Raw genomic sequence first — 14,387 nt, 5'->3', positions numbered from 1 at the left:
AAATCAAAGTTTAGTAATCGGTAGTCGTTCTTGAATTCGAAGATTTTTCTTTGTTTGATGCACTCTAAGACTAAATAAGTGACCCTTGTGGAGGCCCCTAGTTGTTAACAGTTGATTAGTTGGGCTAAACCCAGCGCCCTAACAGCAGGCCTCGTGGCATTGCCGCATTGGGGGGCTTCGGCCCTTTGGACTTGTTGTACCTGTAGGCCACAATTTGCGACATTCGGAGCCTGTAACTTGAGGGTGCGCAGAGCCCAGGACTTGCATAGCGCAGCCGCTGCGACCTGCCTCCACCCATCCGCCATGGCTCTCCTTGTCCGTGCACCACCGCTTCTTCTCCACCTACAGCCTCCCCCCACCACCGCGCAAGCTTTCTTCGTCCGGCAACTCGCAACCACACCCCGCCGCCGTCCCCTCTCCGCCCGCGTGCGCGTGCGCGCCTCCAACTCCGACCCTCCGCAGCAGGTCAACCTCTCCGTCCTCCGCTTCACCCTCGGTACCCTCCTCCCCCGCCGCCCGGCCTCCATCCGCCGCCGAGCTGGTCGCTCTGAACCACTCGAATGGCGCGTTTTCCGTTATCTCACACGCGGCGCTGCACTATCGCAGGGATCCCCGGGCTGGACGAGTCGTACCTCCCGCGGTGGATAGGCCTCGGCTTCGGCGCCCTCGTCCTCCTCAACCACCTCCTCTCGCCGTCCCCAACCCCCGCGCAGCTCGTCTGTTACCTCTGCAACTTCACCCTGATAATGCCCAGCCATAACTCACATGCCTGACTAACCGGTTACGCGAAATCGCAGAGGTCGGAGGCTCTGGGGCTGTGCCTGGCCGCGTTCTCAGCGGCGCTGCCGTACCTCGGGCGCTTCCTAGAGGTGAGATGCGTCAATGTGTTGGCACGAATGGTACATTGGGTTCGCACGGTGAATGCCGGGAAGTGAGTATGACTTGGGAATTTGATTGCTGTAGGGTGCTGGTGCTTCCAGCCGTGTGCCGTTGCCTGAAGGAAGCAGGCAGGTGTTTGTGATTCCTGATGATCTGTCAACGGCGCAGAAAGAGGATATGGCCTGGGCGACATATGTTCTGCTGCAGAACACAAACACCACATCAGTGGTATGTTCTTTTAGGTGTTTCCCAGCCATATAGACTTGAACCAGTATTGAATTCTCGGTGGGAGCCGACCGAGATGCCTTAAGCAGGCAGGTTTTTTCCGGGTACTTATGCTTCAGATTCAAGCTGTTGTAGACAAACTTAAATATTTAGAATTTTTATCTTTGTGGCTTTGATAGTCTCATGCCTTATTTTTTTTTGTCAACCTTAAGCCATGTTATCCTAGCTTGCCGGCAAATAGTAACTGCAGAGGAAAAAAATCGAGTTACTGTAGACATCACTAGGACTGTTGCAATGTAGTGTTTGGTTGAGTTTGCTTCTTTCTGGCGTATGTTTAGTACCCTGTCCGTTCAGAAATAGATGGTCTTAGACACTGACATGGTATCCAACATGTATCTTTGACCGTTTCTCTTTGTATGCACGATATGTCAATGGAATTATGAAATTTTATACTATGAAATTAATCTCAACGAGAAATATATTGACATTATGTTCACCTTACTAATCTAATTGTGTTTTTATTTACTAGCAGTTAAATCCAGACAGGATTAACTGCATGCACTCTAGGAAGTCATGTACTTTTTGGTTGAGGTTGCTTCTTTTCTTGGTGTATTTTTTTACAGGATCTTTTATTTGTGTATGAATAGTGGATAATGTAAGGTACTATCTAGCAGTTAAAGATATGCATTATGAAGCAATTGCATGGGTAACAATGTTTGGTTGTTATGCAATTGTCAATTGTGTGATAATGTGTAGCATGATCTGCTACTGGTTAGATGTCTCACCTTGGTTTTTTGCTTTGTGCCAGCTCATAGCAATTGACAATGTGTTGTGCATCCGAGGATACTGGGATCCTCCTGCAGATATTTCCAAATATGCAATGATTGATTGGTTCAAGAGTCAGATGGAACAAGCTGGACTTGACAATTTGAGCAGTGCTTTGTACATTCCTAATTTTTCTGGTAAGTGCATCATTCTCTCCTGCCTACAAGAGCATGTTTCTTCTAAGTTTGTGCTAAAGGTTTTGGTTTAGCTATCCAATCAATATTATTTTCTTGCCCTCATTGATTGCAGGGGTCATTCTAGGCGACCTTTTGCTTGTATCAAGCATCAAAGATGTGTATTTGTAGAGTTATTATAGTTCAGATGAAGCACCATACCCTCTTGTCTCTTGCCTTCGATCAATAATTGCACTGAAATTCTTGGCAACTTTTATAACAATTGGTTTGAGTGCTTTTGTATATGTGAGGTTATTTGTATTATGCTAGCTTAGGAATAGGACTACCGGATGTCTAGTTGACTGGTGAAAATTGTGTTTTTGTTTTCCTTTGTGATTTTAGATGCTTATAAAATATCTGTCTCACTGCTTTTCTCCTTGTTTCATATTTTTCAATTATATGTGTCTTATATAGACCAACCGTGCTGGTTTCATCAGACACTCAGCTTGGGAATATTCTACCACAAGGAATTCTTTCTGTGTTGGCACAACCAATTTTGAGCAACCCTGATCCAGCTAACGGTGAATCAAAAGCTGAAGGTGTCGTCCTGTTGGCCTCCAATGCAAAGTATGCATACAGTGAGAAAGATATGGTTTGGATAAGCACAGTTGCAAATAAATTTCGACTTGCGTAAATCATCACCACCCAAGGTATTCCAGTTTATCTATTTTGAGATATATAAACGTCTAGTTTCTGTAGGAACCTAATGGTTTTGTACAAGCCAGCAAGTAAACTTCCCAGTACCAGACATTTGCACAATGCTGTTGCTGAAATATTTATTTGAGAGCTTGTATTGGCTAATGGGCAATCAGTGAACCACCCTTAAAGTTTGACAGAAATACTGTGGTCCGGATGGCAGTATAGAACTACTAAGCTGGATTCGTAAGGCTGGGGTGTGAACAATAGAATGATGCATGCAGACTGCTTTTTTTTTTTTTTGAAAGATTAGGACAGTGAGGGCAGCCCCCCACTGACTTTATATTACTTCACCAACACAACTTACAATCTACATCCACTCTGGGGTTACATGGTGGTGGCAGGGAATTCCACCAGAGGGAGAAGTGTGTGTAGAGTACAGAAAGATGAAAAAGGGAAAACTTTTCTCAAGCTAGATGGAAGCAACAAAACTGTCCACAAATGGCACCAAGGCCCCCTTGACTCTATGTCTCATCATACCAAAGTCATTTTTGAATCTTAAGAGCCAACCATCAACCGTAGGCAGCACACCTCGAAAGTGCTTGTTATTACGCTCCTTCCACATGCTCCAAGCCGCAATAACAAAGACTTCCATAAACATGGGCCCTGACCATCTGCCCCTTGCCTCATGCACATGCTGGAGTCTGTTCCTACCATGTGTCCATTCGATCCCCAGCTTTCTCCAGCAAATCTTACTGAAGGCACAATCGAAGAAGAGATGTTCCACCGTCTCTTCAGGCGGATTGTCACAGAAGAGGCAAGTATATATGTCATCCCGCAGCTTCATACCTCTCCTTTTTAGCATGTTCCTGGTGTTTAACCTGTCCGCTAGGAGCAGCCATGCAAAAACCCTCCACTTATTAGTGCATTTTGATTTCCAGATCCATCTGAACGCATCGTCAGCCACCACCTCACGGAAGCAATGCTCATAGAATTTGTTGGAGGCAAACTCTCCCGATCCCCAAACACATCTCCAAACGTCTGCAGTCTCGCTCAATTCCGTTGAGGCAAGATCGCCTTGAAGGTCTCGCAGCTCGTCGCTGGCCTGTGGGGAGAGTGGTAGTTGGAAGTTTTGTCCGAGAGTCGGCGCAGTTAGCAAGGCTTGAACCGAGACATCTTCGTGAGCTGCGAAGGAGAACAGCCGGAGGTGGCTATCGCAGATTATCCGATCATGCCACAAGTCTTTCCAAAAGAGAACCGTGCTCCCGTCCCCCACCTCCACCGTTGTGACCCCCCTGTAAGCTGGAGTAAGTTGGAGGATGTCACGCCACCAGAACGATCTGCATGGTTCAGTTGCGTGCGGCACCAACCCCTCATAGTACGTAGACCAAACCAGGTTAACCCACGGCACGTCACGGCGGTTGTAAAATTTGTGCAGCTGCTTAATCAGCAGGGCTTGATTCTGAGTCTGAAGGTCGATGATCCCCAGCCCCCCTTTCTCTTTGGGGCGACAGACCAGGCCCCACGCCGCCAAGGACATTGCTTTGTGGCCATCTTCTGTGTTCTTCGCCCAGAGACAATAGCGCCTAAGCTTATCGAGATGTTCCAAGATCTTCGGGGGCAGCTTGATGGAGCACATAGCGTAGATCGCCAGGGATGTGATCACCGAGTTGACCAGCGTTAGTTTTGACCCCAGGTCCAGAAGCGAGGCGGCAGTGGATAGTCTGCGTTCGACTGATGTAACCAGCGGCATTAGGTCAGCCACCGTCGGCCTGGCCGTACCCATCGGCATGCCAAGGTACGTGAACGGCATCTTACCAACTTTGCAGCCAAAAACCTCTGCCAACCGGTCCATTACATCATCCGCCGTATTAACAGTCATCAGCGTCGATTTCTGAAAGTTGATGCGCAGCCCTATGGAGGAAGCATAATCTTGCAGAATGGACTTGATCGCTCCCGCTTGCACCTGATCTGCTGGCATCACCAGAATAGTGTCATCCGCATACTGGATCACGGGATAATCATCCTCAACAGTCGGCAACGGCAACCGAATCTGCCCGCTGCGATAAGCGTCATTGATGGCCGCTTGGAGAAGATCAGCCGCCAAGACGAAGATGAGCGGGGACAGCGGATCGCCTTGACGTACGCCTCTCTTGCAGAAGAACTGCCTACCAGGGGTCCCGTTAAGCAGCACGGAGGATTTGGCGGTGGAGAATAAACAGCGGATCCACCCAAGCCAACGGGCGTCAAAACCCATGCATTCCATAATCTGTATCATTGGAGCATGTTCAATCGTATCGAAGGCTTTCGCAAAGTCAAGCTTGAGGATGGCAATCTCGCGATTTGAATTTTGGCACTGGTGTATGAATTCATAAGCCCACGCCACACAATCTTGGATTGACCTGCCTCTCAGGAATCCGTACTGGTTACGGTGGATAACCTTAAGTACCACTTTTTGCAGCCGATTGGCCAGGAGCTTAGTCAACAGCTTTAGACAACAGTTTAAAAGTGTTATAGTGCGGTAGTCATCCGCTGTCTCCGGCGACTGCGTCTTCGGGATGAGGGTAATATAACCAGAGTTCAAACTTTCCAGGTCTAATGTACCTGCATGAAAATCAAAGCAAAGTCTATAGAACTCCTCCTTAATGATATGCCAGCAGGCCTTAATGAAGCTGCCACTGAAACCATCCGGTCCAGGGGCTCGATCTGACGGCATCTCCTTGACCACTTGATCAATCTCCTCCCTAGTAAAGGGCTCAGATAAAACCTGCAGTCCATCCACTTTCTTGATGATGCGATTCAGATCAAACTTCATGTTGGTAGGGCTAGAGCACCCCAACCTTTCTTTGTAAGTTTGGAGAAGAACAGCCTCTTTGCCCACATGATCATGAACAACAGTGTCATCCGGCAGGCGCAGAGAGGCAATATTGTTTCGGCGGAAGCGCTCGGTCGCAACTCTATGGAAGAATTTGGTGTTGCCATCTCCAAACTTGAATTGTCTGACGGTACACCGCTTCTTCCAATATGCTTTTTTGCATTCCAGTAAATGCAAGAGATGAGCTTTGAGGATTTTTCTGAAGTTTGCTTCAGGGACAGACAAACGCCGCCGATCCTCAAGGCCATCAATCTCCAAGAGGACATTGTTACAGTTCTCTATCAGCACAGACAGCTTCGAGATTCTCTTGCTCCACTGCTTTAGATCATACCGAAGTGTTTTGAGTTTTTTGCACAAAACCATAGCTGTGTTTGGGGCGTAGCATTTTTTATTCCACGATCGCTGAACCACATCAAAGAAGCCTGGCTGCTTGATCCAGTAATCCTCGAACCGGAATAATTTGGTTTTTGGGATTTTGGATTGGATGCTGACGTAGCACGACACATGATCCGAAGTGGGTTTCCCCAAAGGCATGACCACAGTGTTCGGAAATTTGACAGCCCAGTTAACAGAGGTAAAATGCCAATCTAACTGTTCGAGCAGTGGGTTAGTTTGCATATTACTCCAAGTGAACGATCGTCCTTTGATTGGTAGTTCCACCAGCGACTGCTTTCGTATGAATTCGTTGAATATTAGCATATCGTTAGCATCACCGCCCCCACGGTTACGATTATCGGGCGCTCTGATATAGTTGAAGTCACCTAAGACAAGCCAATCTTCCCCAATAGGGATTTGGAGATCAAAGAGCCATGCGGTAAACAGTGCTCTATTGGGATCAAAACAAGGGCCGTAAACGTTAACGAGCGTCCACACATCACTAGACTGAGTGGAGGTAAGTCTAACGCCAAGTGCAAAAGATTCCGAGAAGACAGATACACCCGTGAACACTGAACTCATCCACGCTGTTAACAGACCCCCAGAATTACCCACCGACGGCACAAATTCAAACATATCAAACTTCTTAGGGCAGAATAGTTTAACAAAAGACGCATCAAAAGATTCACGCTTGGTTTCTTGAAAGCAAACTACTGAACAACCACTAATCTCGATCGCGTTACGAATCGCTAACTGCTTTTTTTCAGAGTTGATTCCACGAATGTTCCAGCAGAGAACATTCCAGTGTTTATTAGCCGTCATCGCAGTTTAGTTCAGAGCTGAGTCGTCACCCCCATCTCCAGCCAGGAGCTTCTGAGCGCTGAGTTCTTCTGCAGGTATCCCACATTGCTCTATGCCCACACGCTGCAGCTGTTGAATCGGAGTTGGCGGGGGCAGAACGTCCGACAGACCCGCGGCAGGCTGCAGATGTGGCTTTGGGCAGGGATCTGTCGCCTTGGATGAACAGGCAACCATTGGGGCTCCCCTGGGCTTGACCTTGGACTGTGGCTTTTTGGCGTCACCGAGAAGATTTATCTTGAAACCATTGTATCTTGTTGCCCTGGTGCTGCGCCTCAAACAAGTTGTATCTATTGGCATCTTCTCCGCAAGGATCATCCTCTGGAGGTGCTTGTTCAGTGGCTTGGCATTGGCAATTGTCGAGGTTTCAGAGATGTCAACAGCACCACCTGCCCCAGCTTGAGTGTCAGGGTCCATCCTTGTGATTGTCAGGCTCTGCACCAGGGAGGTTCCCCCACCAATCAACCCAGCGGGGACAGCCAAAGTGATAGTTGTGGCATAAGCAGCCCAAATCTCCGAGGGAATAATGATATCAACCGGGAGAGGAGGCAACGGGTCAGTCCAAGGGCGGACCAGCGTATTCAGATAGCGCACACCCTCCACAACAGCAGCAGTCACATTGATAAAAACAGCGAGAGGATTCAGGGGGAGAGAAGCACCCGACAGGCCTTCCTCTGGAGCAGTGATGCAGCGGGTGTACCTTCCATACGAAATCCTCCAAAGGAACTGCAGAAAAGAGATACCCAGTTCAGCCTGAACCTCAACAGCAAGAGAGTTACCAGTAGCGCGCACAAAGCGCAGCCCAGAGGTGGGTGTGCCATTGATCAACGCATCCGCAGCCTCAGAGATGTCAGAGTACACAGACCATTCATCCTGGGGAGCATCAGAGATGTTACTTTCTTGCTCCACTCCATCCATGAGAGACGGCCCTGTATACTGAAATAGCGTTCTGAAACTGAACCCTCTGTAAGGAGGTGGAGCAACTGGCCAGACCCCCCAGCCATCATTCTGTGCAGGCTGTTGTTGTGGCACTTGCTGTTCCCAGTCCACATCAATTTGCTGCCGCATCCAACGCTGATGATCAAGTGCCCACTGTTGCGCAGCAGTCAGGCATGGCAGCTCATACGGATGCGGGGAGGCGTTCATCGGCGGAGCTTCATCCTCATTGCCTACAAGGTCAGGAATTGTGTTCCGACCGTTAAGCACATAGACAGGTACAGACCATGACCTTCTCATTCCAGGTAGCGTGCCAATGCGCTTGATCACAAGACTATGAGGAACCTGTGCGACCCGAACCAGATCATGCTTCGGGAAGCTTGATCTCTGATGCAGACTGCTTTTGTAGCAACTCATTGCGAACTCAGACAAGGACACATGGTAGGTGCGATCTAAGAGGATTATGCACTTGTTGGGAGATCAGTAGGCAGAAAAGATTTTCATTGTGAGCACTGGTTGAAAACCAAATTGTCTTACAAAAATAGTTGAATGGGCAAGCTAAATGTTTATATACTGGTATCTGTACTTTGATATGTTTATTTGATTTGCCTTAAACCAGAAAATACTGTTCCTGGATTTCTATCTTGGCTGCATGTTTTTCCTCACGTGAAATAATCTCCAGGGTTTCACTATCATATTGATAATGGAACAGAGTTCTGGTATGTCGATGGCCAGCCAACATCAGCATTCAACAAAAAGTAAAAAGCCCCAACTGACCATAACCTGGCTGGAGTGCATTACGCGCCTTGTCAAGTTACAACCGAGGAATAACAGAGTTTAACAGAACACATACAACTTTAGTGACAAATGTGTCTTGTTACAACCAAAAACGACCATATGACCCAGTAGAATGGTTCAGACTCTTCAGAATAATCTCCACTTATATTGCCGCCAGTAACCATTTTTACTTTGCACAGCAGCAGCGCTTGAAATATATGATTGTGTCAGTCTTGGGTTGTAAAATACCAGCAAATCATTCTCATTTCCTTTTTGTAAACTTGTACAATATTTGAAAAAAACATACATGGCAATCACATAGTAGCTAGACCCTCAATATTGAGAGATCTGATGAACTTGTTAGCAAAGCAGACTCTGGTTATTAATCTCTAGATAGCCAAGCACATAGAAGCTAGACCTTCAATTTGAGTGTCATATCCCACATGTGAGTACTGAGTAGCCTTTACTGCAATCTAATAGTGATATAAGAATTTGCATGGCGGCCACTTATTAGTCGTATATCTTCCAAGTGCTTTTCACTTCTGTCCAAAATGTTGTCACCTGTGAGGATTACAGATATTGCAGTAAAATACAATCTTGTATATATGTACCAATAACTTTTGAGGTAAGTTATAGTAATCTGATGGATACCTAGGTTTCAATTTAAGTAAGGGAAATTGGCATCCAGATTCAACCTGAAGAGGACTGAACCTGGGGGGTGGGGTATTTATTGTCACACCTCACCAATAGAGCTAGGTCCTTCAGCTACTGAGTAAATGCCATTTCCATATTGAATTTGCTACCTCAATATAGTATCCTTTTTTTTGCACACACAGTTAACACTAAAAGGGGGTTATTTAACACTAATGTGGTATCTTTGCTACACCTCATCAATAGAGCTACTGAGTATATACAGGGAGATATCCCATGGTGTATGCTCTTTGCAGATAATGTGGTGCTAGTCGACGATAGTCTGACGGGGGTTAATAGAAAGTTAGAGCTGTGGTGACAGATTTTAGAATCGAAAGGTTTAAGCCTTAGTAGAACTAAAACTGAGTCCATGAGGTGCGGTTTTAGTACTACTAGGCACGAGGAGCAGTAGGTTAGCCTTGATGGGCAGGTGGTACCTCAGGAGGACACCTTTTGATATTTGGGGTTGATGCTGTAGAAGGTTAGTGATCGATGAAGATGTGAGCCATCGAACCAAAGCCGGATGGATGAAGTGGTGCCAAGCTTCTGGCGTCCTCTGTGACAAGAGAGTGCCACAAAAGCTAAAATGTAGGTTCTATAGGATGGCGATTTGACCTGCGATGTTGTATGGTGCAGATTGTTGGCCAACTAAAAGGCGACATGTCCAATAGTTAGGTGTAGCAGAGATTCACATGTTGTGATGGTTTGGGCATATACAACGCAGGCCTCCAGAAGTGCCGGTGCATAGCGGAAGATTAAAGCGCGCTGATAATGTCAAGAGAGGTCAGAGTAGACCAAACTTGACATGGGAGGAATCCGTGTAAAGAGAGACCTGAAGGACAGGAATATCACCAAAAGAATTAGCCATGGACAGGGATGCGTGGAAGGTAGCTATCCACGTCCCAAAACCATGACTAGGTTTCAAGATCTTATGGGTTCCTACTCTAGCCTACCTCAAATTTGTTTGGGACTGAAAGGCTTTGTTGTTTTTAAGGCTTTGTTGTTGTTGGTGGTGGTGGTGGTGATGTTGTTGTTGTTGCTGTTGTTGTTGTTTCTCATATGTTGTTTGTACCCTGGATGGCATGTGATGAGATGTCTAGTCTATGCAAAGTATGTAGTCCGTGTTTCTTAGTAGTGCTTGATTGGGTACACGTGATTATGTCTTGACGGGTACTGCTGATGTCTTCTTTTAATTGTTTGGTGTTGCTGCCTCAAGGGGATAAATCATAGAACTATTAACTACAACTGCTTCTTGGTGCTGAAGTAGAGATTTGTGTAGAAATATTATGATGGTCCTTGTGAGTCGAACTATGCGTTGTACATATTTATTAGTTACCAAGGAAGGTAAGTATTTCCTACTCTAGCCTACCCCAAATTTGTTTGGGACTGAAAGGCTTTGTTGTTTTTAAGGCTTTGTTGTTGTTGTTGTTGTTGTTGCTGTTGCTGTTGCTGTTGCTGGTGCTGTTGCTGGTGCTGCTGCTGTTGTTGGTGCTGCTGTTGGTGCTGCTGTTGTTGCTATTGTTGCTGTTGTTGTTGTTGTTGTTGTTGTTGTTGTTGTTGCTGTTGCTGCTGCTGCTGTTGGTGCTGTTGTTGTTGGTGCTGCTGCTGCTGCTGTTTCTCATATGTTGTTTGTACCCTGGATGGCATGTGATGAGATGTCTAGTCTATGCAAAGTATGTAGTCCGTGTTTCTTAGTAGTGCTTGATTGGGTACACGTGATTATGTCTTGATGGGTACTGCTGATGTCTTCTTTTAATTGTTTGGTGTTGCTGCCTCAAGGGGATAAATCATAGAACTATTAACTACAACTGCTTCTTGGTGCTGAAGTAGAGATTTGTGTAGAAATATTATGATGGTCCTTGTGAGTCGAACTATGCGTTTTACATATTTATTAGTTACCAAGGAAGGTAAGTATTTCCTACTCTAGCCTACCTCAAATTTGTTTGGGACTGAAAGGCTTTGTTGTTTTTAAGGCTTTGTTGTTGTTGTTGTTGTTGTTGTTGCTGTTGCTGTTGCTGTTGCTGTTGGTGCTGCTGCTACTGTTGGTGCTGCTGTTGTTGCTGTTGTTGTTGCTGCTGCTGCTGCTGTTGGTGCTGTTGCTGCTGCTGTTTCTCATATGTTGTTTGTACCCTGGATGGCATGTGATGAGATGTCTAGTCTATGCAAAGTATGTAGTCCGTATTTCTTAGTAGTGCTTGATTGGGTACACGTGATTATGTCTTGATGGGTACTGCTGATGTCTTCTTTTAATTGTTTGGTGTTGCTGCCTCAAGGGGATAAATCATAGAACTATTAACTACAACTGCTTCTTGGTGCTGAAGTAGAGATTTGTGTAGAAATATTATGATGGTCCTTGTGAGTCGAACTATGCGTTGTACATATTTATTAGTTACCAAGGAAGGTAAGTATTTCTTACTCTAGCCTACCCCAAATTTGTTTGGGACTGAAAGGCTTTGTTGTTTTTAAGGCTTTGTTGTTGTTGTTGCTGTTGCTGTTGCTGTTGTTGTTGTTGCTGCTGCTGCTGCTGCTGTTGGTGTTGCTGTTGGTGGTGCTGGTGCTGTTGTTGGTGCTGCTGTTGGTGCTGCTGTTGTTGCTGTTGTTGCTGTTGTTGTTGTTGCTGTTGTTGCTGCTGCTGTTGCTGCTGTTGTTGTTGGTGGTGCTGCTGCTGCTGCTGTTTCTCATATGTTGTTTGTACCCTGGATGGCATGTGATGAGATGTCTAGTCTATGCAAAGTATGTAGTCCGTGTTTCTTAGTAGTGCTTGATTGGGTACACGTGATTATGTCTTGATGGGTACTGCTGATGTCTTCTTTTAATTGTTTGGTGTTGCTGCCTCAAGGGGATAAATCATAGAACTATTAACTACAACTGCTTCTTGGTGCTGAAGTAGAGATTTGTGTAGAAATGTTATGATGGTTCTTGTGAGTCAACTATGCGTTGTACATATTTATTAGTTACCAAGGAAGGTAGGTATTTTCACGGTGAGATATATTAATTTGTCAAAAGTTGGTTCAGTCTTACCATGTGTTATAGTCAAATTATTCTTGGATGGTCCCTTTCTAGAGGGGTCACTAAACCATGTTTCTGTTTCGATGGATGGATACCAACATAAGCTACCTTAGTTGATAGTGTTGGCATGTGCTCTTAGTAGGAAATCTTAAATTTTCGACCATTAAGAAAAGCATGGTTTGTTCCCAACTTCTTAAATTTTTGTCATAATAAACCAACTCCATAATGCAAAATAAGGGGATAAAAAATAATGTGATGATGATTTACCATATTTGTCCTTTTTGTAACATGAACCTGATACTTAACCCATTTTAGAGAGGGGTCACTATAAACCATCCTTCCTATTTTGATGGATGGTTACCAACATATTATTACCTAGTCAATAGTGTTGGCATGTGTGACTGCTGAGTAGGAAATCTTAAATTCTAATGATTTGCTTAATAAACCAACCACATAATGCAAAAGTAAGGGTGAAAAGGGGAATGCGATGATGATAAGATTACCATGTTTGCCTTTTCCCTCAACAAACCCGATATGCTGTCATAATTAGGTGGTTTAAACCAATCTCCTTAAATGTTATGATGCATCTTCTGTAAATACTATTTTTTTATTGTAGTATGATATTCCATCTTGTCTTGCTTCATGGAGTCTGATTATTGTTAGCAATCTTACTAACATTTTACTTTTAAAGTTGATAATTGCGGATTCTTACATGGTCATTCTCGAGTTTCTTTCATTTTTGCAGTTGGACAAGAACAGACGTTTTGATTCTCTTAGTGGATGGATGTCTCAAGTCTGTGGTAACCAACAGGCATACCAAGTCTGTGCTCGGAATGAGTACTTTGCAAGAGAAGGAGGCAGAGGCGGAACACGCAAGTGGCGGTATTAGTTGATGGGCCTCATAATGCCACTACATGTCTAATTAGCACAATAACCACCCCTTCTTATCCAGCTGAAGGTGTGGTCTGAATAAGAGCGTGGTTGGTTGGTTCCTATCAGCCGATCTCAACGCGTCATCATCATCCTGTGACCATGATCTGCCTTGGCTTCTTGTGAACTCTCTGCGGCTTGAAATCATTTGTTCTAGAGCATCATCAGTTGGGCATCCTTCCAAAGGCTTCTCCCAGGAGCCCTCTGCTGTGTTGTCTCACAAGCTTGAGAATGCACCTACTACTACTTAGGTCGTCTCATGCGGCGTTGTTTAATGCATGCCGTCTGATATGGTTGAAGCATCAAGCTGTATTCTGTACTGTGTGGTACCATGTTCGCCCTGTGGTTACTGTCGCGCTGGAGATCGATCGGTTAAATGGTCCACTCGTTCTTTTGTGTGAACTGGCAGCAATGGGACAGTGGGGGTCTGCCAAGGGTATAAAAATGTCGGACCTTGTTTTCTGGGAGGGATCCAACTTACAGTCGTAAAAAGGAACATTTGAACAAGATTTGCATGGTTCGCTGCGTTCTCATCGGATATTTACTCTTTCCCTAGTTTGAATCTGCAAAAGAGGGGGAGGAGGTGAGCTGAAAAATGCTCATGTGACTAGGGAACGGTGACTGGTAAGCTCATCACAAGTCATAAATACAGTATGCAACGCCAGCCGATGGGTACGCACCACAAATAAATGGTGGCGCACGGCAACCGGACACGGATAGGTAGATGGACGGGCGGATCCCTCCAAACAAGACAGTGCCATCGCATGGCGTTCGTATGCAAAGTACCCTATTCCCAACCCGTGAAGTACCTGTACGTGTACGTGGTAGACCGGATGAGACACCGACACCTAATCCTGCCTTGTGTTGTGCGATTGGAAAAATCTGGTGGTTAAAATTAGCTTTGCGACGAGCTGAAAGCTACTTTCATCTGAAAAAGGAGGCGCACATGTAATAATGCGACGGGTTCCGTTGCGAACAGCGACGCAAGATGAAACCATCACATACAGTGATCGTACGATTAAAAGGTGATTTTAGAACTTATATATATCACTTAGTTTTACTGATTTTCTCAGATCAAAACACTTTCCGTTTTCTTCTCCTGTTACCACGTGTTAATGCTGAATCCAAAAAAACGCCCTCAACCACAAGATGTCAAGCTTATTCAAATGGCATCGTGAGATGGTGTCAATACTAGATCG

General features: G+C 45.4%; 1 protein-coding gene across 3 annotated transcripts; it reads left to right on the top strand.

The window, feature by feature from the left end:
* Positions 1-219: 219 nt before the first annotated feature.
* Positions 220-13,565, top strand: LOC119272593 (protein COFACTOR ASSEMBLY OF COMPLEX C SUBUNIT B CCB2, chloroplastic-like). 3 transcript variants are annotated; one of them, XM_037554056.1, is made up of 7 exons: positions 223-496; positions 607-716; positions 798-869; positions 964-1,107; positions 1,913-2,066; positions 2,540-2,752; positions 13,004-13,565. In XM_037554056.1, the coding sequence occupies exons 1-6, from the start codon at positions 304-306 to the stop codon at positions 2,734-2,736; spliced, it is 870 nt and encodes a 289-aa protein (XP_037409953.1). In that variant the 5' UTR covers positions 223-303; the 3' UTR covers positions 2,737-2,752; positions 13,004-13,565. The 3 variants fall into 3 exon arrangements, with proteins under 3 accessions (XP_037409959.1, XP_037409963.1, XP_037409953.1); XM_037554062.1 differs by lacking the exon at positions 13,004-13,565 and having other exon boundaries at positions 220-496; positions 2,517-2,739; XM_037554066.1 differs by lacking the exons at positions 2,540-2,752; positions 13,004-13,565 and adding an exon at positions 2,179-2,449 and having other exon boundaries at positions 220-496.
* Positions 13,566-14,387: the final 822 nt, after the last annotated feature.

Source organism: Triticum dicoccoides, chromosome 1A (assembly GCF_002162155.2).
Source record: "Triticum dicoccoides isolate Atlit2015 ecotype Zavitan chromosome 1A, WEW_v2.0, whole genome shotgun sequence".
Classification (NCBI taxonomy): Eukaryota; Viridiplantae; Streptophyta; class Magnoliopsida; order Poales; family Poaceae; genus Triticum; species Triticum dicoccoides.
This window is presented reverse-complemented; position numbering and strand designations above follow the sequence as displayed.

Bases quoted from the DNA above. Each gene is read 5' to 3' on its own strand.
- LOC119272593 (XM_037554056.1), top strand. From the start codon at position 304: ATGGCTCTCCTTGTCCGTGCACCACCGCTTCTTCTCCACCTACAGCCT. The intron at 717-797 runs GTCTGTTACCTC...GCGAAATCGCAG, and splicing joins CCCCAACCCCCGCGCAGCTC to AGGTCGGAGGCTCTGGGGCT. The intron at 870-963 runs GTGAGATGCGTC...TGATTGCTGTAG, and splicing joins ACCTCGGGCGCTTCCTAGAG to GGTGCTGGTGCTTCCAGCCG.